The 26,138-nt window shown below is 41.5% G+C and overlaps 1 protein-coding gene across 7 annotated transcripts in view; it reads left to right on the top strand.

Annotated features, from left to right (window-relative positions):
* The first annotated feature begins 776 nt into the window (after nucleotides 1-776).
* Nucleotides 777-26,138, top strand: part of LOC135112561 (uncharacterized) — a 153,165-nt gene continuing 127,803 nt past the window's right edge. For 6 of the 7 annotated variants that reach the window (XR_010274462.1, XR_010274461.1, XR_010274458.1 and 3 more), the window contains exon 1: nucleotides 777-888. Coding sequence is in view for 1 of the 7 variants with exons in the window: in XM_064027021.1 (XP_063883091.1) it covers nucleotides 806-888 (83 nt within the window). In the remaining 6 variants the exon portion in view is untranslated. The remainder of the gene's footprint in view (nucleotides 889-26,138) is intronic. The other variant, XM_064027021.1, reaches the window with a different exon arrangement.

Below are 26,138 nucleotides of genomic sequence, written 5' to 3'. Positions count from 1 at the left end.
TTCTTTGTCTGTTTGTCTCTGTTGCTGTTGGGTTCTCTGTCTGTCCGTCATCTTTGGTGTTTGGCTGTGTCCGTCTGTCTGTCTGTCCGTCTGTCTGTCTGTCTCACACACACACGATCTCCTCTTCACTCATAATTCTTCCTGTATATAATCAGGCCAGCAGTGTACGCATGCCGTGGGTTGCCTTACACCTTCGTGGTTGCGTCAGGTCCGGATCACTGTTATTACGATCATCGGAGCGGAACAATGTGCGTGGTAATAGTAAGTGTGTCAGTACAGGTTATGCAATAGGTAATAGCCCAGAGGTGTTTTTGGCGAGCCACGTGTACACCTTGTTGTTACTTTACCTGTGCATTTAAATATTTTGATATTAAATAAATGCTGGTCTCTTTCATTTTTTTCTTTTCTTTTTCTTTTAATCTCTACGAATGTTTTTTTTTTTTCGTTAGCATAAAAAGAACATTAAGCTCCAACTATTTTTATTCCCTTTTCTCTTTCTTTCTTTGTTTTCTTTCTTTTCTTTTTATCTGTTGGTCGTTAAATATTTAGTTGTTCATATGATGTGTGTTATCATAAAAGTGTATGTAACATGCTTTTTTTGTGTTATCTCTCTTTATTACTCAGACCGTCAGATCTATTACTATTACTGTCAATATTACGCTACTAACTTTTTTTTTTCTGTTTTCTCATTTCTTTTAATCTGTATATTTATATGATTAGTATTAATACATTTAGATGCTAAGCTGTTCGTACATTATCGCACGTGTTCATTTCTTTGCAGCGGACTCCACGCATCACCACCACCATGGCACACGTGTTGAGGAGAGAACAAAGGCTTCTCCAGTCTTCTCTAACCTACTTTGGTCAAGCAATTGAATCCTCACAAAGGTAAATATTCTGTTATATATATGTTCAGTTCACCTTGAAGCTTGGATCCCTTTTGATAGCCGCTCCTTGGCCTCGTATCCTTACTAAACAATAGCAGTACCTTTCCATCAGTCTTTTTCCCCTGGCCGCAGTAAGTGTGTGAGGGAGGCAAGGGCCGCTGGGAGTCCGTAATGGAGTTTAGGTGTTGCCAAGACGGCGCGAGACCCTGTGGTTGTTGGCGAGAAAAGCCAGAATAACGAAAAATGTGAAAAATCCAGAAGGAAAGTAAATAAATATTCGAGCTCTCTGACGCCGCGTGATCAGAATTTCTATTATCAGTATTAAAATGTTTTATGGAGATGCACAGTTCAGAATGGTCATGGCATTTTAACTGCTAATTTTAGGCGGATGTTGTGGTATATATATATTTCAGGGTATTAATTTCTGTGGACTGAATTTGTTTCTGGTTTTGACACGTAATTGTCGTATCCAGTGTTGTGTTGATGAAGGAAAACGAAGGTCGGGCAGAAATGTTTTACGAAGATTTATACAGTTTGAATGGATTAGGTCACGTCAGGTAAGGTCAGGTGAGGTAGGCCCTTTCAAATAAACAGATTACGTATTCACGAATGTTTTAAGAATTTGTCCGATTTTTGCAGTCCAGAGTGATATTTTTCAATTTTTTTTATTTATCTATCTTTTTTTTAAGAATATAGGAAAATAGTTATGAGTGAGGTTGGGAAACACCGTTGACCGCCTGACGCCTCCGCCCACACCAACGCACTGCTTATAAAGTGCTTCTCCTCAATAGTTTTAATATTATGAACAGATAAGAATTCTAAATTTCCCCATGTATCTTTCAAACAAGAGAGGTTGATTAGCTCAGTGTATTGTTATTTGAAGGCCTGAGCCTGGGATGTTGCGTGTCATATTCCAATAGGGAAACATTTTTTTAGCTATGACTGGCTGCAGCAAAATTAATACGTTTCTGCAGGATAATTAACATCCATAAAAAATAATTCAGTATCAAATGGCATTATGAATCACACTATCCAGCTAATCACAATGACATCTTCGAATGGGCACACTTTTCCACAAATTTACTTCACCACTTCCCCTTTACTCTTATGGCAGGCAAACACACACACACACACACACACACACACACCACACACACACACACACACACACACACACACACACACACACACACACACACACACACACACACACACACACACACACACACACACACACACACACACACACACACACACACACTTCTCGCTTCAAACTTTTCCACCTCATCGCCTAAACTTCCTCAAGATAACCTCATATACCCATACAATAAACACACACATCCCTTCATGCTTCGGTATCTATTGTCTCTCTCTAAAACTCACCGACACATTGTCTCATCTCGTCTTCTTTTTCGCCACATTAGCACGATCATGTGTGTCGCTCCCAAAACAAGTGCCGGGATCATCTTTCGCATTCTTCCACGATGGCACAAAATTATAAGCTTCCCAAGGGCCAAATTCACGTGGCACCGGAATGATGCATTGCGAGCGGTGGGCGAGTATTCGTGATATATTCGATGCGGAAAGTGTGTCAAAGTATTCCAGTCGTTTGTCAGGCTGCCGAGCAAGTCGTGTGTGTGTGTGTGTGTGTGTGTGTGTGTGTGTGTGTGTGTTACTAATTTACGAGTGTGCGTACAAGTCTGAGTGTGTGTGAAAATATTTATCCTTGCGTTGTCTGTTCTTGTTATCTTGTTATTTGTTTATATCCTAGTCCATTGTTTGTACAAGTATACATTGGCGAGAATTGTGAAAAAAAAAAGCAGCACGGGCGACACAGGAAACTTCTCTAAAATTTGTTTTCACAGTCCATTCACCACCAGGCTGGCAGAGAGGCGAGGAGACATGTAATGTACCTTAACTGATTTTGTAACGTTTCTGATTCTACATACATTTCAAACTTGTAAGGATACTATACAGTTTGTTTTATTTACTATTATAGCTTATTTTTTTTAATGATTATGAGAAGAGTATTGGACTTTTTTTAATGATTATGAGAAGAGTATTGGACGTGTTCAAAGAATCGGTTTGCCGTGTTTTACGTGGGAGTGAGGCGTGGGGTTGTGCTGTTGTGTCATCCTATCCTGGTTGTGAGTGGGTCTTGCTTACCTTCAGGGATAATTTCCTATCCAGTTTCTTCTCCGAAACGTGGTTTGATTTAGTATTATAATTTTTCAGTCTCGTTTCGACGTATTCATTACCTTTAAATAATTAAGAATCATATGATCTTACTCTTCCAGGAACGTCGAATTACATTTCTGTGGAGCTTTCCTTCGATCTCTTATTCTTCCTCTTCTCCATTTCCTTACTGCGGTTGTAGGCCCTCAAGCCGCCGCTCTCTTGATAGACACAACTCACTTGGCTCAGCTAAATTAAGTCTCCCGAATCGATGAATATAATTTGAATTAATTGCATCTGCTACACAAGTTACCAGTGATCTCAATCGGTTAGATTAGGAAGAGCTCGATTTGCACCGTAAGTGGAGTCTCTCCCATTAATGTCACTGCGAACACGGCCTAGGTGGCGGCGGCGCACTGACTCTGAAGTTAACGAAGGCGGCGACAAGCACACTGATTAGGATCATGGTTCACTGAGGTCAGGACTTAATATGAACTGAGCTCGAGGAAACTAGCAAGTCTGATGAACAGATGTACTAGTGGTCACTGTACTAATGCCATATATGAGAGAGAGAGAGAGAGAGAGAGAGAGAGATGAGAGAGAGATGAGACGAGAGAGAGAGAGAGAGAGAGAGAGACGAGAGAGAGAGAGAGAGTGAGTGGGAGGGGGGGGTGGCAAGCGTCTGTTTTTAGTAGTTTCCAGATCTCCTTACTGGGATTATAACGTCAGCCGATGCCAAGCCACTCTGCACTCGCTGGAGACACGTTGCCTGCAGCACGTGGGAGTGAAGCAGGGACAAAGGGATCGTGCTGCCAGAAATTGACTGAGAATCGCACAAATACGTGTGTGTGTGTGTGTGTGTGTGTGTGTGTGTGTGTCTATATTTCTCTTGTAATGCGGCCGCGGTTGGTTTATGATTGTGTCTCCTTATACGGGTCAGAGGGCAGGGCGTGAGGCAAGTTTTGGCCGCTAATGACAGGTTAGCGCCGCGCGGGGATGAAAACATAATTTATTTGTGAGATATTTCAATTCTCAGGGAGAGCAAGTATAGGTGTCTGCTGCCCTGTCTGGTGTGCTGCTGATTCATATACGTGATTTTATTATTATCGCATGTCATGTGATTTCTTTTCTTAGTTTTAATTTTTTTTCTTTTTTATCATTAACCTTTTTCTTTCCTCTCTCTCTCTCTCTCTCTCTCTCTCTCTCTCTCTCTCTCTCTCTCTCTTCTCTCTCCTCCTCTCTCTCTCTCTCTCCTCTCTCTCTCTCTCCTCTCCTCTCTCTCTCTCTCTCTCTCTCTCTCTCTCTCTTCCCACGGCATGATCTCCAGTCCAGAAATCATCATGACTCGCACGCCAAGAGGAAAGTGAAGCAATTTCAATGAAACATATGATCTGCGTGGCGTTCAGCTCCGTTCCTTCCTCATGAATCCCCCGTACAGAATTAATCGGATATAATGAAATACTGCCAATACCTTGTTAGACTGAGCGGCTCTGTGCTTGACAAACCCCACACGTTTCTCCAGACTGACATTAGCTTGCCATTATGGTGGTGAGGCAGCGTCCGTCAGTCACTGGGTGTCCTTGTGGCTTGTTGCTCTCCAAAAGGATGCAATGAACATATTCGAAATGCGAGGTGGTTATTGGCTTGGGAGGATTTTTCAGGATTGGATGGGCGGGTGTGTGATTGGTAGCGTGCTCGTGGGAGTGGGAGTGGGATGCCTGACAGGTGCCGAGTTTCTTGCCGCTTATATATCATGTTGGGATTACTCCGATTGATTGAATTCTTGGAATGGACTCAGTCTGACTTTACTCCTAGTACATGACTATTTTATTTTCAGTTCATATTTTTCCGCGTAAAAAGAGGCTAAAAATAACGCGTCAAGAGACATACTGGTAAACACAACAGTGGCATGCTTGTGAGTAAACGTGAACGTGTTTCAACATGGAAAGGGCATATATAAGAAAACAAGTTCCGGGAATAAATCCCAAAAATAAACCAAATGCTTTGCTTACGTGTGAAACATACTTTTTTTTATGTACGTCTACAGTAAAATAGATAAAATGAAAGTAAATAAATAAAAAATAAAGGACTTGCTGCTGCTGCGACGACGACGATGCCGACAGCGACAACCACCATTACAGTTACAAGGTTAAATCATTCAGTGATGGAGTTGTACGACTTGGAGGCAGGAAGAGAGGAGGAGGAGGAGGAGGAGGAGGAGGAGGAGGAGGAGGAGGAGGAGGAGGAGGAGATGTCCCCATAAGTCCTCGAATGGATCACTGGAGATTAGAGATTACGTTGTTGCAGTAATTGTGAGGCAGACATACACCGCCTGATTGGATGTCATGTGCGGGCTGTTGTTCCCTTGGGTGATTTTAGGTTCAGGAGCAAGGAAGGGATGTGAGACCTTAGGGATGAATGACGATGAATGTGTGTGTATGTGGTTTCCCTGGTGGTGGTGTGAGTGGTGTAGTGTTTGGTAGAATGATTGTGTTGCCTGTGTGGTGGCGTAATCGTGGTAGTTGTGAGGTGGTAAAGATTATGGTGTCATGGTTCGTTGTATTTGTTATGAGTGGAAAATTATGCTTTCATGGGATTATTTTGTTAGTGGCTGAATAGACAGTAAAGTTTTAAGTGGAGTGAAATTAAATATACTTACCATTTCTTACCTATAATCATACACACACACACACACACACACACACACACACACACACACACACACACACACACACACACACACACACACACACACACACACACACACACACACACACACACACGAATTTAAGGCGTAAATAGAGAGATCGGACAAAGTTATGTACGCTGACGATTTAAGTCTTTTGTACTCTGGTTTTTTCTTTTATAAATGGACTGGAAATCCGAACTCTTCAACCGTAGGAGGAAACACAAGTAAACCTCACAAAAGGGGGAAAAAGTAAAATGTAAAATTCCCAATACGTCCTCCCCAGCAGATCCAGGTTACCTCTAACATGGAGGAGAGCTGGTTGAGTTCTGTATACTCGTACGTTTGATCGTTGACTGTGAAATTGCCAAGGCCTTTTTCTCTTTGATAAGGAAAAAAAGGACACTTCGGATTATAACATCTCCAATATATTTCCTTACTCTTCCTTTCGGGTACAGCTCTTTCTTACCATCTTGTTTGCTGCTGTAAAGGATTCTTTTATTTTTTTGTTTAGTTTTGTATTTCTGAGGGACGAAAGAGTTTTATAATCTCTATTACATTATGATACACGTGGCAGTATTTCTTGTTCACTTCTTATCTCTTGGTAATCTTGAAGGTGAGGTCGGAAGCATCTATCATTTTCATATACACAAGTATCTGAAATCCCCGAGACTATAGCAATAGGTAGATTATACTGGCGAGGGGAGGTAACGGGGAGGAGACGTCAGACGATACGCGGGCCCAGACAAGGAGCCGCCCCGTGACTTGGGTTTTAGGAGACGGTGCCGGGAAGTCGAGGGAGAAAAGGTTGGGGGAAGAAGGAAGAATAGGGAGTGAAAGGAAGGAAGGAGGGAGGGAGGCGACGAAAACAGTGACTCACGGGTTCTGCCACTCACACTCAAGGCAAGGAGGAAAAGGCAGAGATCGACATTAATTTCCTCCACCTTCCTTCCTGTGTGTGTGTGTGTGTGTGTGTGTGTGTGTGTGTAAAAAGAGAGAGCGTATTAAGTGCGTGGCTGGCTGTGGATGTTGGTGTTAATACGGTTAGGTGAAAGCATTGTCATTCTTTATGAAGATAGCGAGCAAAGATCGGAAGGTACGACTTAAAAGGAAACACAGACTAACATCTTGCATTCTGCTCTGCCTCTTATGTTCCTCCTTGAACACGTTCTGTATGGTTTATCAATAGAATTTCTTTTTACTTGTGTCCATTTCTGCAACTGGAGCAAATTATTATTAAATACGCATTTGACTGCTTAGAAAAGGATAAATTTAAATATCTTGTTAGAAAAAATTCAGAGACATCGTAATCAGTTAAAATTTTACTAAAACTATCGTAATTTTGAGAAAATACTGCGAAAGGAGAAAACAAGTTTGTGTTTGCTGTTGTTGAGAGAAACAGTTCAACAGTCCTGGATCTTTCGTTTTGTTTATCCTTGTATCTTTACGTGGAACTGAATGCAGTGCGTTTTGTCCATGGTAACCAGTTTGTCGCTCGTTTCATTTCTAAGAGGTATATAGAGACGAAATAAATATGTGTTGATACTAAATTTTCCCTTACTGTACAAAATTACCTGCTAGTGTAAGGAAAACAAGCAAACACGGCTATTTCATGATGCAGTTTCTTCACCAAAGTCATTGATCTGCTGTGAGGGTAACGTAATTAGTTCACGTTTTGGAAGGTCTCGTGGGCCTCTCGGATACAGCCCGGAAAACTTTCAAAATAGTTTAACTTGTTTCATCCTTTTATTTTCCGGAGACTGAAAATCCTTATTCTTACCGTAAGCTTTGGCAGTCTCGAGTAAAGGCAGTAGTGGTGCACTGACGAGAAAGGCGGAGTATATATATTTTACCATGAAACAGACTGGGAGGAAGAAAAATGAAATACAAAGAAAATAGTGTTAGTGGTTAGTGGTTCAAGGATATACGTGCTGACTATCTGCAAACATGAATATTATTGTGTACTCTTCTGCCATAAATTAATATCATATGAAATAGCATGAAGCATATGTTAATCATTCTTCAGTTGCTTATGCATTTTCTTTTCAACGATGATTGTCGTTATTTCTTAATACAAGTAAATAACGGTATTCCTATGAAAGCTACATAAGCACACACACATACACACGCAACACAACACCCACAATGCAGCACACACACACACACACCCACACTCACCCACACATTCAGTAACATAGACAAAAGATACGTGTATAGTTAGCAGTCTATCAGTTTGTTTATCTCCATGTATATTCATCTGTCTGTCTACCTAGATATACGAGTAAAACATAAATCAGTAATACACATAATATTCTTGCAAAGGTACGGGGGGGGACAGAAGGTTGGTGGGCATCGTGAGGGAGGCAGGCAGAAAGGCGAGGAGGGAATATTGGCGGCTTTCCGAGAGCCGAGAAATATTCAAAGCTACCTTTATGAAAGCCCCATCCTGTAAAACTTGGTCTAGCTGTGTAAAGTTAGGACTATTAAGAAATTTGGAGTTTACCACAAACTGTGTAAAGTGTCTGAGCAGGGAAGGAGAAGTCAGGAAGAAGAACGTTCACCAGCGAGCGAGCGAGCGAGCGAGAGAGAGAGAGAGAGAGAGAGAGAGAGAGAGAGAGAGAGAGAGAGAGAGAGAGAGAGAGAGAGAGAGAGAGAGAGAGAGAGAGAGAGAGAGAGAGAGAGAGAGAGAGAGAGGTGCCTTGCTATTCTGAAGACGTGCACCATGGGTAGTAATTAATTCTCTTAAGTAGTGATGAACACTAAGTATAACCGCAAAAATATTAAAGTATATACACATTTTTTTATGACAAGAAAGATGTAAAGTAAGTGTTAATAAGTTTACTTGCTATGTTTAAAATGAAAATAAATTGGTTTACGAGGAAGTTCTTGTTTTGAGCTAATACATTTAAAGTAATGTAATAAAGAGCCAATGTACCTTAGTGACTTGGCCGTGCAAGTGCGAGTTACTTTATTTTCAAATTTGATAATTACAAATTTAATATTAATGAAAGAACACAAGGCATTTTTTTTTTATTTTCTTTTACAAGCTGCACGTTCTCTCCACACCCCCAGCTGGGTGAGTCATTGCGGTGTGTTAATGGAGTAATAATTAAGTATACAGAAGTTCTACCGTGATAAAGAATTAGTAAATAAAATAAGTAGATAAATAAATAATTAAACAAAATGAAATAAGAAAGAATATAATAGTTTTATTTGTTTCCCTGATTCTATTGTAAAATAAGCTTTTGGTTAGCATAGATGAGATGAAAAGTGAAGTTATGTGTTCCTCATACGCGTAGCTTTTATTAGCTGAGGAGTCTGGCCAAGGCCACAAAAAAGAGAAAAGAAAAATAAAATAAAATGTTCATCATGCTGCTGTGAGGAAAGGTGTGCTTCATCACGTCTGCTGAGCCTTGCCTGTCATTGTTTATTCTTTTGTTACGATTTCTTTCGACATTTTGCTTTTTCATTCAAAATTTCTTTCATAGTTCGTGTTCATGTCCATTACATTTACTATTCCGAGAAGACACACAATGTTAACTTCAAAAAACAGTCTTCATTTATCAAACCGTCTTCTTATGCACCATATCTAATCTCTCTCCTCTTAGCATCAGTAACCATTAATCACCGTTTTATAAAGACCATATTAACTCTTTATTACATTCAGTATAATTACATACACTATCTAATCCCACTCAAGTACTATCGAATCCAACAGAGCGTTATCCTATCCCATCTCAGAATCCCTGGCACCAGTACCGGTTCCTTTGTGGCGTTGACCTGCACCTGGCCAGATAAACAATTTAGGGCAGAAAAATGAGCCTCTAAATTCTGTCCACAAGAATTAAGAGGAAAGTAAATGTAGTGATAAGGAAGAAAGAGAAGCAGAATCATGAATGCCAGTGAGATAACGCAGAGAGGAGAAAAACCATCCAAAGCATTATCTATCGTGATGCTAACCAGGAGATAGTAAGGTAAAAAGGTCGTGAGAGAGAGAGAGAGAGAGAGAGAGAGAGAGAGAGAGAGAGAGAGAGAGAGAGAGAGAGAGAGAGAGAGAGAGAGAGAGAGAGAGAGAGAGAGAAGAGAGAGAGAGAGAGAGAGTTCAGGGGGTGGGGATATTATGATGAAATATTAGGAGGTTTTATACGAAAATATTTGCCTAATACCTCATTGCGTTATGATTTAAAGCAGTTTTTTATTTATGTTCCTTCTGTGGTTTGTGCGTAAATTTTATTTATTTTATTTGTTTGTTTACTTTTTTGTGTGTTTTTTATTCGATGTAAAATGAATAAGGGAGGCGTTCCGATAACATTCATGGCATGAATTCTTGGCAGGTTCCGCAGACACGCTCGAGTCATCAATGTCTCGCCTCATTTCTGCTCCTCCTTTTTTTGCCTCACTCAAGTACAGGTTTGAGGTTTTCGTTATGTTGGTCAGGTATGTGGCTTTGCGATCTTTCCCTGAGTTGAAAAAAAATATAAAAAAATGGTACGTTCCTGACAGAAATGCGTTTTAAAAGTTCCATTATATCACATCATGTATTTCATTTTACATTCCATCGGAGTTGAGGTACAGACCGTAAAAAAAGGAGATAAATAAAGAATCAGCCCACAACGTGAGTTATGCAGCAATGCTCTTCGTTTTATCACTTCAACATGAATTTTTCTTTCAAAAATAACAATCGTACTTCAGTTTATCACGTAAAGCTGTGGATCCGCCGAGCTGAGCGTTCCAAGCATCGACTTCGCTTGTGTTGTGCTTGATTGTTGTGCTTTTGTGTTTGCTCGACCATTAATTTGAAAAGTCATGGCATGACCAGACAAGATAAAAGAAGTAAACATGTAAGTAAATAAATATCCAGTGATGTAGCTGAAGATCGATTTAGTTCCGTCACGTTTGACATTCATTCTTGCGTTTTATTTCTCCATTTATTTTGACTTGTTCTTATCTCATGTTTTATTTTATCTTTTCTTTATATTTAATTAAAAAAAATATGAATTACAAGTTTTCTTAGTTCCTTGGAATGTTTTTGAGATCGGAATGCTGCCAGATTCTTAATTATAGCAGTGAGCTTTTGTCACTAAGTTTCACCAAATGAAAATATAAATCCTAAAATCCTAAAAAAAATGTAACCCAGAAAAGAACATTTCCTTAAAAAAACCTCAGAAGATGAACTCGCCGAGGAAAAAAAATACTGTCTGCTGAGGATAAATAAAATAGTATATATACTTTTTTTTTAGTTCATATTAATTTTGGCATGTCATCTAATTATCCGCTGGTAAAGATGTATCTTTTCCACAAGAATCTGGTAATTAATTCAGCATCGAGCCATTGAGGTGATTCCTTGATGTAATTAATGTGTCTCAATAGTCCTCGCGGCAAGCATTAAGCGAATAGTTGGTGTCCCTTTCCCTCCCTGGACTCCCTGAATGTAATAGTAAGTTCATGAATGGACATTTCCATTTACTTATTTAAGAAGCTCAAACTTGGTTTCATATATACGATGTCCTCCATATTTGTTTGACCGGTGCTTCGTTTCAAAACAATTCCAATTATCCGTCACGCAAAAATCTAGGTCCTGATATTCCTCTATTACGTTGCATTGCGCGCCAACCGAACAGCTTCCGAAATGAAATTGTCTAGCCTTTCATAAGAGTCACTGAGTTCAGCAGTGCGTTAATTTATACAATACCTTCATTCAGTGTCCGTCTTCACTTTATATTTCATAATTATCTCTGAAGGATTATGACCAGCACTGGCAAGTCATAAGAGAGTAGAATTTAATACAAAAAGAAAAGAAAAATAATAATAATAACTTAATGCTGTGAATGTTTTTCTTGCTACAGCACCACGGCGGGAAAAGCGGCGCAGAACAGGGATGGGTCTGGCTGAAATTTGTGGAGTGTTTGGTACTAACACTGTCCACCTTACTCTACCCTGACGTAAAAGTGTCAAGTTATTAGGACAGGCGTCTCCGTCTATTGTGGTTCTATACCCGTACTGAATCTTGCGTTGTATTGGTCTGCACGTGTGTCTGCTTGCCTCTCTCTTGTCGAATATTTGTCTATTTAATGGATAAAGAATGCGACGCTAATTTTTGCTACTTATTTTTCTTTGTTAACTTCTACATGTAATATTCTCTTATGAAGCGAGTGTTTTATTTATTGCCTGCGGAGTATACTTCTATCTGCACACTTTGTCATGCGAGTTTTGATATTTTTCCTTTCGCGCAGCATAAACTTCATTAATTTGTCATTTTTTTTTAGGTGTTTGTGCGAGTCCTGCACTCTGCACCTGCGCAACCCTCGCCTCGTCCACACACACACACACGACAAGATGCAATTGATAGGTAGGCAGGTTGAGACAGATAGATAGATAGAAAGAACGATAGATATACGGACGGGCAGAGAGATGAAAAAATGCATTACCGAAAACTCTGGCTAAGCCCCAGCCGCGCTTAACCAGCAGAATGAAAACACTATCAGCAGCAGGAAACACAGAAATCATAGCCCCGCGAGACGCAGTATTTTTCCAACTCTCTAATTAGCATTCATACTGCTTTCTCTAATTACCAGGGGAGTGGCACTGCTCTGCTCTCATCGGCCCCCCCCTCACATCCTCCCCCTTTCCCACCTTTACTGCTGCTACCACCAAAATTAGGAGCCCTATTACCTTAAGGTTAATTCAGCCTGCTTTTATCTTTACCTTTTTTTTCAAGATGGGCCTTTTTTCCACTCAAGCAAACTTTGCCTTTCGAGCATGTGTGTGTGTGTGTGTGTGTGTGTGTGTGTGTGTGTGTGTGTGTGTGTGTGTGTACTGTATATATATAATACATCTTATCAGGACAACTTTAGCTACATATTCGTTTTTCATGGTGGTATTCCTTCTATTCATATTCATTTACTGAATTTGCAACACTTTTAAAGGGACTAACTCTAATCTTCGTCACTGCTTTCCCCTCCTTCAGACAAGTTAAGGCGCCTTTTCCTGCTCGCTCCAAACTCTTACAGGACTCGTGTGGAAAAAGTGGAGCCGGGAGGTAGTGGGTGGCCAAGCAGCATGTTAGATGACTTTTTTAAGTAACTTTTTATGAGAAAGGTTAGAGGATGAATTTTGAAGTGACTTCGTCTGAAGAAGTTTTAACGGCTGTAGAAGATATAATTTTGAAATTTACTTTGTCACGAAATGACATTTGGGTCGATCCGTTCTCGGGAATAAAGGTTAGGGAAGACAGCCAGCTTCCGTGAATGTTATTATTTTATAAGGATGAGAGAGAGAGAGAGAGAGAGAGAGAGAGAGAGAGAGAGAGAGAGAGAGAGAGAGAGAGAGAGAGAGAGAGAGAGAGAGAGAGAGAGAGAGGGAGAGAGAGAGAGAGAGACTGATGGATGAATAAATACTGTTAATTCACAAAGATTGCTCCGATAAATATTTCTGAGGAGGTGTTAAGAGCGAAGTATTTCACAGAGTATGCTTGATGTTATTTTCAGCCTAACCAAGGGAAGAAGGACGAGAGAGCGGAAGGCTTAGGATGGAGGGAGGGAAGGAGAGGGAGAGAGGGAGGGAGGAGGCCCAAGTGAGTCCCTCTGCGAACAAAAAGTAGAGTTTGAGCAAGGGCTTAAAGGCGAGCAGGAGGCGATGCGAGGCGCGGGCACGCTTGGTGACACGTGATAATTAGGCTTATGATTGTTGCTTTGTCTTGGCGCAGTGACGGACGAGATTTAGAGAAAGTGTGTGTTTGTGTGTGCGCGCGCTGAGAGAGAGAGAGAGAGATGAGAGAGAGAGAGAGAGAGAGAGAGAGGAGAGAGAGAGAGAGAGAGAAAGCGCCTGGGATGTGTATATGAAATACATTCTTTAAATCACATGGAAATGTATAATGGTGACCAATTTATGTGCTAATATTTCAAGGAGTTATTGTTTGGGGGATCCTGTGGTGAAATATAATACGCATATCATATACATACATAGGAGAGTATGAATTGCATTACTTTAAAATAGCATCATTTATCTAGTGAATGGACAAATACTGTTATAGAGACTGATTTTCATCGCTCCGTTGAGGTTAGTAAGTGGGTGGTAATGGTTGAATGAATATAACGCTGAATATAATGCTAATTGTTAATGTATAACTGAACACTGATTAAATGCACAGTCCCAAAGTTAATTAATAGAAAAAAATACTGGGATAGTAATATAACTGTGAGGATATGATAGAGTGTGGGGGCTCACGGCGCCATTTTGTATAAACCATCCGTGAGATTGACGGGAAGAGGACGCCCGCGTAATTAGTAGAGTGCTGTTGTTATGTGTGTGTGTGTGTGTGGTGTGTGTGTGATATGATAGGTGTGGGTGGTGGGCGCAACATATGTAATATGTGCTTTACCAGGTACATTATGCTACATTATTATTACTGAGACACTTGCAGACTCATTATTAAGCCTCAGTCTGTTGCAAATGAGATTAATATAACACACCTGACAGAGGTGATGTACTCCTGGCGGTCTGCCGCCACAAAGCGCCTGTCCGCTGCCCCGCCCACTGACCCCAATGTGTCCATGCAGTATTCAGTTCCATGGTGATATTTTACTGTAGAGGAAACTGTGTTGGTGAGCGTGAGCTTTGTGGCGGTAATAAGTTTTTCCAATGGGCACATCTTTTTTGTCGGATGAATTTAGTGTGTAGTAATAACACGCATCATAAAATATTTGTTTACATGTAAATCAAGCCCGGAAAATAATTGAAACGTTAGTATAATTGTTATATGCGCATACCAGTACACATAAATCTATGCAAATATAATTAGTGAATGATTTATAAAGACTAGTTTCATTATACGTATTTTGAGGTCAGTGTATTTAAAGATACAGTCGGACCTTTTTGAAAGAGTCTAATTCCTAAGCGCGCGCGCGCGCGCGCACACACACACACACATCACACACACACACACACACACACACACACACACACACACACACACACACACACACACACACACACACACACACACACACACACACACACAGTTTATATAAGTATTTTAACTCTCTCTCTCTCTCTCTCTCTCTCTCTCTCTCTCTCTCTCTCTCTCTCTCTCTCTCTCTCTCTCTCTCTCCTCTCTCTCCTCTCTCTCTCTCTCTCTCTCTCTCCACTCTGATCTTGATTTTCTTGTTCCATTTTATCCTTGTCCAATTTTTTCAGACCGTGAATTTCACTCCTGTAGCCTGACGCTAATACGTCACCTTTTACGCGTCTTCCTCACATCTGAATCACATCCAAACTCACTTATCTTCGTGGAACTGTCAGCTCGCGTCTGCCCGGATCCGCTGAGTCGGGATTATAGGCGAATCGGGAGTTGGCTGTAAAAGCTCCAGCACCCGAGTCCTTGGCCAATAAAAGGCTGCTAGACTCAGAGTTTAGTAGACTCAAGAGTTCGACGATTCTCAGAGAAGTGATGAAATTAACATTATGGGAGGCTGGAAAGGTCTCTCGTGGCTTATGTTGTATCAAGACTGATTTGGCCAAGAGCCCACAAGTCCTCGTCAGTGACAGCACAAACTGCTCTTCGTGTTGGTAGTGTATCTTTATGTTCATTTTTATGACTCGATTGGACACGACTTGATCTTTGTTAAAATCATTATGTAATTATTATTGCTATTTTGGCCTTGGAGCTCCGTCTTATCATAGGCACGATTTCTTCGGTCTTCCTGATACATGAAAATTATAGTAATGCATTTTTTTTTTTTTTTTGTATATTAAAGCTGTGCCTTCTTCAAACATTAGTATAAGAAACCAGCTTCTCGGCAACGATACAGCACACAAAGAAATGCCCCACAAATCGCCAGGGAATTCTCTACTTCTGATAATATAATTGCGTGATTTATAAGTGTAAGTAATCCGTGAAATATCTTTGGTGTGTGTGTTTGGTGTACAGCGTAATGACAGACTACATGAAACTGTGTAATGAAGGGCCGAGTCAGTAGCAGGTCGCTCTTTATTTCATGCGAACACAGCCAACGAGACATGAAACACAATCAGGCAGCACGTATGTGTGTGTGTGGTGGGCCGCGGCGGACACGTGGACCTCACCTCCAAAAGAAACGGAACTAATGGAAAGAAAGGTCACGGGAAACTCTCTCGTGATTGTGTTACGTCCGCTAATGCTGATCCACGGGACATTCTTTTGACCACGTCGGTAAAATATTCCATCAAAAAACAAGCAGAAAAGAAAAGAAAATGTTTACCTAATCCCAGATACTTTTTTTTTTATTTATTTTCTATTTTTACGTTTTGGCTGTGGTGTATTCTTGTCTTTTCTTGGAACTCATTTTAGCGGTTCACTCTCTCTCTCTCTCTCTCTCTCTCTCTCTCTCTCTCTCTCTCTCTCTCTCTTCCTCTCTCTCTCTCTCTCTTCTCATCTCTCTCTCTCTCTCTCTCTCTCTCTCTCTCTCTCTCTCTCTCTCTCTCTCTCTCTCTTTCACACACACACACACACACACTCTCTCTCTCTCTTTCACACACACACACACACACACACACACACACACACACACACCAATACCAATATCAAACTTAAGTATAGTGAGTCTGGTCAGTTTCGAGAGCACCAAGCGGAAGTCTTCGTTAATAATGGAATCAACATTTTAGGTTCTGATATTGTCGTGTTTATTGTTATTGTTATTGTTTTATTATTATTATTTTTATTATATGTAATATTTTTTGTACTAAGCAGTTGATAGATAAATAGCAAGTTCATACCGTTAAGAGCAAAAAGAAGTCGAAGCCAGAGGATCAGTAAATAACGTGAATGAACTGTGAAATGTTTGCATCATTGAAGCTAACAAAGAAGAGAAATACACGAACGCAAGTTGTCTGGTTCGAATAGTACTCCTGAAATATGTATACCGTCAATGAAACCAAATATCACGCATGTTATATTTAGCGGTTGGTATACGTGAAAACTGTTAAAACTGAAATGTTGTTTTCTAGAGTATCATTGTCATTCAAGGCGAATATTAAGCCCAATTCTTTTACAAACTGGTGTTATTTTATTATCGGGAAAAAATCTCCATTCATTGATCTGTATAAGACCTGGGGAGAGGAGGTAATGGCTCAACACAACACAACACAGGCGCAACAGTATCCCTGGATGTGGAAAGGAAGAGGAATGGTGAAGGTGGAAAACAAAGCAGTAAGAAAAGCCCTGAGTTAAGAGACAAACAAGCACACAAACACTTGGCGAGATGTGCGCGTGCCATTTGAGTCTTCTGGTGTGTATGCTTGTGTGTGTGTGTGTGTGTGTGTGTATTTCCCACGCACAATACACAGTCATGGCCTCGGTCAGGTAAAAATGATAATTGACCACATAAATATACGCCTCTATCTGGCATTGTGTTCACTCGTCTCCTTAAAAAAAAAAAAAAAAAAAACGACATTTGGACGGTTATTGACCTTTCATATTTATTCCCATAGAGATGATTGGATTGCAAGGGACGTGGTATTAAGTAGACCACGTGAAGAATGCCTCCCTTTGCTCCTCTTTCCTCTCTACACGTCATCAAAGTCAGGACAGCTATGTCTATTTCTGGCCTCGGATAAAATTTTGTACTTCTTCCTCGTGTTGGTCTGATTTTTATTTTTTCCAACGCAATGGTATGATCCTTCCTGACGTGTTCCCCTCCTCTTTTATTTTTTACTTTCCTCTTTTCTGTTGTTTCTCCTGGAAATACATATAAGAGGTGTCGCTTTTCAGATCTTGCTTGTTCTTGCGCTGCTTGTTCTGCCCAGATGGTGGTATCAGTACTATCGGTTCTATAAAGATATTCCCGTCATTGTTTTGTTTCTAAATTGCATGTTTTTTGTTCGTTTTCCTGTTGGTATCTGTTGGGTGGAGCGACAAACAGGGAGATGTTTTAGTGTCCTATGGCTCTTCCACTTAGGATCTTATAGCGAAGTTTACCACAAAATCTAAGCGGGTAAGAGATTTTGTTGTTGGTACTTCTTTTGTATTCCTTTGTGTTCTTTCTTGCTCTTTTCTCCCGTTTCAGTTTGTTGTTTTTTGTTCTTTTGTATTCCTTCTTGGTCCTTTTCGTTCTCTTCTTCCTCCTGTTTCTCTCCCTTCACCACCTCCACTTCTGCCTCCACCTCCTCCCTCTTCTCCTCTTTCCGTTTGGGTATTTGACCATAAATGTCGCGTTTGTCCTCTGTTTACTATCCACCTGCAGAGGAGCAATCCACTTCCCTCCCCCTTCTTCCCTCTGGCGTCTCCCTCCACTCTGTTCCTCTCCGTCTCCTCAACTTTCTCCTGTCTTCACTTTCCTCCAGGATTTCCACACACTTTTCCCTTCCTCCCCTTGTTCCTTGCTTGTCTGCGCGTCTTCCCTTCCCTTCCCTTCCTCTTTGCCCCTTCTCGTTGTTTTTTTGTTTAAGTTTTTGTGTGTTTAACGCCACTGGGCACCTTTTAAAATAATTTCTAGCCTGTTGTTCTCTTCGTCTCTCTCTCTCTCTCTCTCTCTCTCTCTCTCTCTCTCTCTCTCTCTCTCTCTCTCTCTCTCTCTCTCTCTCTCTCTCTCTCTCTCTCTCTCTCTCTCTCTCTCTCTCTCTCTCTCTCTCTCTCTCATTCTTGATCTGTGGTTAGTATAGATGAAGCCTTTAAAGGTATTTACTTGTATGTTGAAAACAGCCACATTAAAAAAAAATAAATAAATAAAATAAGGCAAAAAATGATTTACTGTTGCGGGTTTTCTTCTATAAATAGAATCTAGTAACGGGAATAAATAATAATGTTACCACAAAGTGTGAAGTACTTCAGGCATATTACTATTCCAGTCACGAGAAAACTCTACTAATTTCCGAGTAATGAAACCATGAAAACAATATAGCCTGCTCGCTCCAGAAATTGTTTAATATTGCTTGGTGTACGAAGCCTGTGTGTGTGTGTGTGTGTGTGTGTGTGTGTGTGTGTGTGGTGTGTGTGTGTGTGTGTGTGTGTGTGTGTGTGTGTGTGTGCTCCTCCTCCTCCTCCTCCATTCACTTCTGCACGAGAATGAATTTACTGGACCTGTACAAGAGTGAAAACAAAGAAAATTTATTAATAAAATCTATAAAAGAAACAATAATTACAATTAATAGTCATAATTATTTGATGATGCCGATGCTGAAAATAATGAACAGGAGGAGGAGGAGGAGGAGGAGGAGGAGGAGGAGGAGGAGGAGGAGGAGGAGGAGGAGGAGGAGGAGGAGGAGGAGGAGGAGGAAACAAGAGGTAACCAAACAAAGAGGGCGAAAACTGGAAAATACTGAAGAAAACAGGTAAAAGAAGGTCGCCTCCTGAGTAACAAGGTTACTACTGGTGTAAAGTAATTACGCTATGGATCGAAACTATATGTGTGAGCGGGGCACTAGAAACCAAACAAGCGAGCGCAGGACCAGAGAGTGAAGGAGGAACATTTGGCTCGCGTTCTATGGTTGAAGGAAACAGTTTGAACAGATGCGATATCATGCACACACTGCCGACGAGTGCAATATTTCCCTTCAGCGGAACTCTAAAAATTGTTTTGTTACACATGTTGATATCGCTGTAATGTGAAACTTAGTAAGGCCCTTCATGGAGCAATTTGTATTTTACTGTGTAATATTCCGCGTCAGTTTATTTCCTTGCCGTAAATACACTTGGAAGAATGTTGCCCTTAAGTAGAACCAAGGTGGTACAATTGTTTCTGGTGAATATCTTCGAATTTAATATTTTATTTCTTTTACGTGTAGCCTTCATTGTGTTATGGACGTCACAACAACAGTGGTCTGCTACAGGCTGGTATACATACAAGAAGAGGTGCCTGGAGCTCAGTAAAAATGTGGCGCACTAAACCGGATAATACTCACATCAGCGGGGACAAGCCGCGGGCGAGAACAAAGCGGCTCAACGATGCTTGCTGGTGCCGCTCTTCACAAGGAATGCTGAAGAAAAGTGGAAGTTTTGCTTTTAGTTTTTAGGATGTCTTGTTATTCTTGAAAACTGCCCGTGTCGTCAAGAAACTACACGAAAAGAACGTGGAGATGGAAGGTGTTTTGAGATAATCATATACTTCATCTTTCATGATAGTCTTGGATATGTTTATTTTCTTTTATTTATTTATTTACTTATTTTTGTATGCACTTCTTGTACAATATTTGGGAAGAAGTGATTCAAAAAGTGTCATCAGCTCCGTAAAGTTTAGAACAACGAAACACACAATGGAGAGCTGATGATCAAATTCACAATTGTTTTGTGGAGATTTTAAGCGAAGGATTTTCGTTTTTTCCCAGCGCAGGAAGTTATGCTGTCATAAATAGTGATCATATTCTTCCAAGCTTTCTTATTTTCTCAAGGTTTACCAAAGTTCTTTATGTTGTATTTCTTAGAGCTGTAAACAAAATAATGGCCGCCTCATTCATGTCCGTTGAATTTTCATAACAATATATCATGATAAAAATCCTGGCACAGTTCCAGATGACGGTTAAATACAAGGAAACGCGTAGGAAAATGGGAAATAAATGAAAAAAAAACTGCAGTGTATTAATTTGCTGAAAAATGTGTGAGCCTTAATTTCCTTTCATTACTGTAGCGTTGTTTCTTTGTTGAGAGATTTATCCAGTAGCTGCGCACGTAAGTAGAGTTAATCGGGATTAGTTCCTACTCGGTGCTCGGGAACTGCTCGGCTCACACGTGTACACCAATGTTTGTGGACTTACTTCACGCCAGCCTCCTGCATCAAGTACCGTTTCGTCTGAAGAATTGTGATTTATTTACAAATTTATAACTAACATTCCGTATGTGCTGGCAAAGAAGGGATGAATTTCTCTGATCATACAAGTCTCCTGTCGATACGAATACACTTTTAGTCTTTGAGGTGTATTTATATAATGTATGCAGCTGTGTATTTGCTGCCTTCCCCTTGCTGCTCCAGACAAGGAGTCATGCAGTGAAGATTTTGTGACATTACGGAACCTGCAAGAGGAATCGTAATGGTGTTTATGGCAATGTAAATGTCCTCGGCTACAAATTATTATACTTTCGTCGTTACAGTGACAGTACAAGGGTTGCCACCACTTTACATAGGTAACTAATTAACTGAAGTATGTATGGAATTTAACAATAAGGAAGACAGTACGAAATTACAAACACGGCGACGTATATTTAAAATTTTTGAACATTTTCCTCTATAGACATTACTATTATCATTAACTCTGGTGTAATGTTGGGCTCATCTATGATATGACAGAAAAGAAAAGCATCGTTTGATTTGCTTAGAACAGCGAGTGGATGCGCGCGGCGAGTATTGGTGGATGAGTAAGAGTTCCCAGGGGAAAACAACGTGTCGGCAGCAGAGTAGTGTCCGGTGGTCTCTTCCTTGTCTCATCCAAGGGCGGCAGGCAGCAGGCTATTGTTTACAAGTGCTCTGTTTTTCGAGCGTGTTTTTCCCTGTTCCCATTGATTGCTTTTAGATGTGCGATATCGGAAAGTAAATTAATAACGCGTACACACACACACACACACACACACACACACACACACACACACACACACACACACACACACACACACACACACACACACACACACACACACACACACACACACACACACACACACACACACACACACACACACACACACACACACACACACACACACACACACACACACACACAATTTTATCAATCATCTGTCTTCTATTGAATTCTGAACTTTTATTTGCCATCTCTCTCTCTCTCTCTCTCTCTCTCTCTCTCTCTCTCTCTCTCTCTCTCTCTCTCTCTCTCTCTCTCTCTCTCTCTCTCTCTCTCTCTCTCTCTCTCTCTCTCTCTCTCTCTCTCTCTCTCTCTCTCTCACTGGATGTACAGGTATTTGCAGTTTCCTCATGGTGTTGTGTCAGCTTTTACTCGTTAGTTCCCCAATGACGGTCGTACACCAAAGTTTTTGAAGCAGATTGATTCCAGTTTCACCAGCCTTTCCATTATTCAAGAGGCACCACCACCACCACCACCACCACCACCACCACCACCACCACCACCACCACCACCACCACCACCACCACTACCTACCACTGGTCCACTAAAATATCTAGCGCAATCCTTCTTCCTTTTGCAGGTTTTGCCTATTTGCTTTACGTAGTGGTGCTTCTTACAACCCACTGTAAATATTCCGTGTCCTCAAACATTTAGCATTAAAGTGTTGCATGTAAGTTTTCTGAAATCTTTTGCTGTTCTCCACAACGTAACTCGGAGTAAGCAGAGTGAACATGAGACTGGAAATGCAGCACAGATTATGCGTCTCCTGGAAATGTGGAAATAAAGTGCTTAAATCTGTGTCGGGAATGGAGAAGGAGTTATGGATGTAGAAATTAAAGGCATCAGAGCGTCAGGAAAGGTGGTGATGAGCTTGGCATTTCCAAAACTGGTAATGATCCGCTGTGTTGCTGGCGGTGAAGAGGATAGAGAAGGATGATGTGGGCTGCGGCACTGGTGGTGGTGGTGGTGGTGGTGGTGGTGATGATGGTGGTGTCTTTTGCGAGTAGAAAGTGTTGGTCGAAGTTCCTGAGTTTAGAGTGAAGGAAATGACCACCAGTTCCTCTCTCTCTCTCTCTCTCTCTCTCTCTCTCTCTCTCTCTCTCTCTCTCTCTCTCTCTCTCTCTCTCTCTCTCTCTCTCTCTCTCTCTCTCTCTCTCTCTCTCTCTCTCTCTCTCCACTCTTCTTTGGTTTTTCTTTTCTTCCCGCCCATTTTCGCTCTTACGTCCTCACTCCCCCTCCCTTCCTCCCTCTCTCTTTCCTCCACTCCCTACCATCTTCCTCTCTTCCTCCTTTTTCCGTTGTTCTCGCTAAGAGGAGGAGAGGAGAAAACAAAACTTTCTTTGTGTGTTTATTTCTTGATGTATTATTGTCCAAGTTTGGAAAGTTATGACGATTGTTGGAACACACTTGCCTGCTTCTCTTTCCATCGTCTTCAGGACTCGCTGTTCGTGTCTTCGGTATATTGAAAACAGTGACGCTGATACACTGCATATGCATTAAATGTACGAATGGGTGTAAGGGTTTCTGTATGTGCTCCCTCTCTCTTCGGTGGTGTTAAATAATACCGGAGGACCGTATTTTGATATCCAGAGGGGAACATTAAAAAGTTAGTGTCATTTTGTAAAAGTTCATCACAACTTTATACACACACAGACAAAAAAAAACTTCCTATGGCTGTCGAGAGATTTAATATTCTTATAAAAAAAAGGAACCGTTCCAGTTTTTACGTTCTATTTTACAGAGATTCCTAAATTTTTTGTTTAGTCTCGTTATTTTGTTCAGTTTTTGCTTTATGAAATGCTGTTCCTAGTGTTATAAAGATCTCTCTCTCTCTCTCTCTCTCTCTCTCTCTCTCTCTCTCTCTCTCTCTCTCTCTCTCTCTCTCTCTCTCTCTCTCTCTCTCTCTCTCTCTCTCTCTCTCTCTCTCTCTCTCGGGTTAGGTTCGAGTGTAAAAGCAACAAGCGTAAAAGAAAAATGGTCCATGAAAAAGAAAAAAATAAAGACTGAGGTTGGTATTTATTCAATAGGAGGAAAATCACTTTCTTTTCTTACTACAAGTCGTGATCGGAAAAGTGGACGAGAGAAGGAGTAGGAAGTGCAAGACGACGAGGAGGGGAGGAGGAGGAGGAGGAGGGAGAGAAGGAGAAGGAGGAGTAAGAGGAGGAGGAGGAAGAAGAAGAAAGAAAAAAAGGAAGAGTGAGAGTGGTACAGAAGAAGAAAACGATGAAGGAACACAGATTCCTCCTAGAAAGAATAGATTGAACATTGTGACATATTGACATGGACATGATCTGAATTCGAGAGAGAGAGAGAGAGAGAGAGAGAGAGAGAGAGAGAGAGAGAGAGAGAGAGAGAGAGAGAGAGAGAGAGAGAGAGAGAGAGAGAGAGAGAATATTGGTATAAGCAAATAGATTAATGAGAACTCGTATAAAATCTGCATCTTTCAGAACTGAGGACTACTTTTATTTGCGAATATTTGTATTGCTAGAAACGGTAAAATGTTGAAAATACATTGATAGTATAAAAGCATATTTACTATAAACTGTAAAAATCTTAATATAATATATGTACATTTAATATATGTACATTTATATACACATACGAACTACATGTGTGTGTGTGTGTGTGTGTGTGTGTGTGTGTGCGCCCTTTTTACACACACACACACACACACACACACACACACACACACACACACACACACACACACACACACACACACACACACACACACACACACACACACACACACACACACACACACACACACACACACACACACTCTCTCTCTCTCTCTCTCTCTCTCTCTCTCTCTCTCTCTCTCTCTCTCTCTCTCTCTCTCTCTCTCTCTCTCTCTCTCTCTCTCTCTCTCTCTCTCTCTCTCTCTCTCTCAGGCCACCTTACTCCCTAACCATAGGCTCCCTTGGGTGAAGGAAGATTAGGAGGAGGCACTAAATTAACCTCCTCACGAGATGGAAGACGGTTGCGAAACGACTCTCTTTGCTTCTCCCTTCTGGGTATGCTTTTTTTTCTCTCTCTCTCTCTCTTTTCTGTGTGGCTTCCTCCCTCCATGACGGCGGGCAGGTGCGGCGGCAAGGTCACCAGAGAAGGTCAGGATATTGTTGAGTCACTAGGGATGTTATTTCCTGAGAGGAGGGTGGGAGGTCGAGGCGGTGTAAGGGTGGGGGGGGGGGTGTAGGTGAACCAGGGAGATGCTCGGTAAAGTCACCAACCCGAAACCCGTTACTGTAGGAATGTGCAGGTGGCTTCAACTCTCGCCAGGCCTGCCTCGCCAAGGGTTGCACAGAAAACACATCCCCTTGTGAATTATATATTTTTGTATGTTTGTCTTTTAAATCTTAGTATGTAGATGTATATCGGAGTTGCAGTGTATGCTCAGACACTGGTAGTCATTATTGTTGTGACAGTGGTAGCGGAGAAATCTTTGGAATCTTACTGAGATGCTTCCCCTCCAGGCCTGACGGTCCCTCCCTCCAATAGTATACAGGGTGGCCATCCGCTTACCTGCAGGTTCACAATCTACTCATTGTTTGCCCGCTCTGGGTCTTCCAGGCTAGGGGGAGGGGGCGGCCTTTTCACGACACTGGAGGAGTACCAAGAAAGACATTATTTTCCTCCCTAACTTCCACGCGCTCTTTGCTCCACCCACGCGCCGGCTGTCCTACCCACACGCTCCCTGAAGCTAGTTTGCTCTTAGTTACCGTGCTCACCAAAATACTTCTTCTATTTGTGCCTCACGTGTTTGTCAGACCATCGTTTTCCAAAGCGTGTGATTGGAGGCGTGGACGTGCGTGATGACGAAAACCAAAACAAACGCGGTAAGAACAGAGGAAAGTCATGAGACTCCCACCTCGCTCAACGCTGGGTAGGCTGAGTTCCAGTCGGGGGCTGTACGTCAATAGTATCTGAAGTAATTTTAGTTAATTTTGTAAACGCGCCTAAAGGGATATTCTTTTCCCCCTACGTGGGGCTACAGAGACGGATGCCGCTTTCATGTGTTGAAGGTGATGATCCCAGGCTAATTGCTGCAGCGCCCTGGAGCGTTAAAGAGGACCGACCCATACACTCTCTCTCTCTCTCTCTCTCTCTCTCTCTCTCTCTCTCTCTCTCTCTCTCTCTCTCTCTCTCTCTCTCTCTCTCTCTCTCTCTCTCTCTCTCTCCTCGCCTACACACTCACTTTTTTATGTGCTTCACCCTATAACAGTAATTTTTCTCAGTTTGTTTATTTTTCTGTTTCCTGCGCCCCCTAAAGGCATTTGCAGCCTTCCCATTCTCGATGTTTGATGAAGCCTTCTCCTCGACTCAGAAAATGAGCCACCCTTCATTCCCTCTCACTTATTTCCGATACATTTTCCTGTAGATCTCAAGCGTTCTCCTTCCTCAGCCTTCAAGATCCCCCTGAGTCCGACTGAGCGAGGGTGGCAGGTGCGTGCTGGGTTTGGGGCCTCGGGCGACGGGAGAGTGTCTTGGTCCATGTGTTTGTTCAGCCCACACTCGCCCGCCACTCTGAGAGAGGCTCTGGTCACGACGTCGTCATTTTCCCAGTGGTGCCCCTTTATCTCTCTCCCTGTTTATTTGGCTTTTCTTCGAAGACAATGATGACGAGTCCTCGAAGAAAGTCCTTGTAAGCCGCCAGTGTATGACTGAATCAGCTTTGCATATATAGGTCCGTCTTCCTTCATAACACTTGGAGTGTCTGCGTCATCACGTTAACCAATATAGGTTTTGCTATCTGGCTGTCACGAATCTTTGAGCAATTAAAAATAGGTCGACTCAGTATCAACGTTTCCTGAAGAGTTCCCTCCCTTTCTCTCTCTCTTGTCTAT

Source organism: Scylla paramamosain, chromosome 24 (genome assembly GCF_035594125.1).
Source record: "Scylla paramamosain isolate STU-SP2022 chromosome 24, ASM3559412v1, whole genome shotgun sequence".
Taxonomy (NCBI): Eukaryota; Metazoa; Arthropoda; class Malacostraca; order Decapoda; family Portunidae; genus Scylla; species Scylla paramamosain.
The sequence above is the reverse complement of the archived record's forward strand: the minus strand, read 5'-3'. Positions and strand labels throughout refer to the sequence as shown.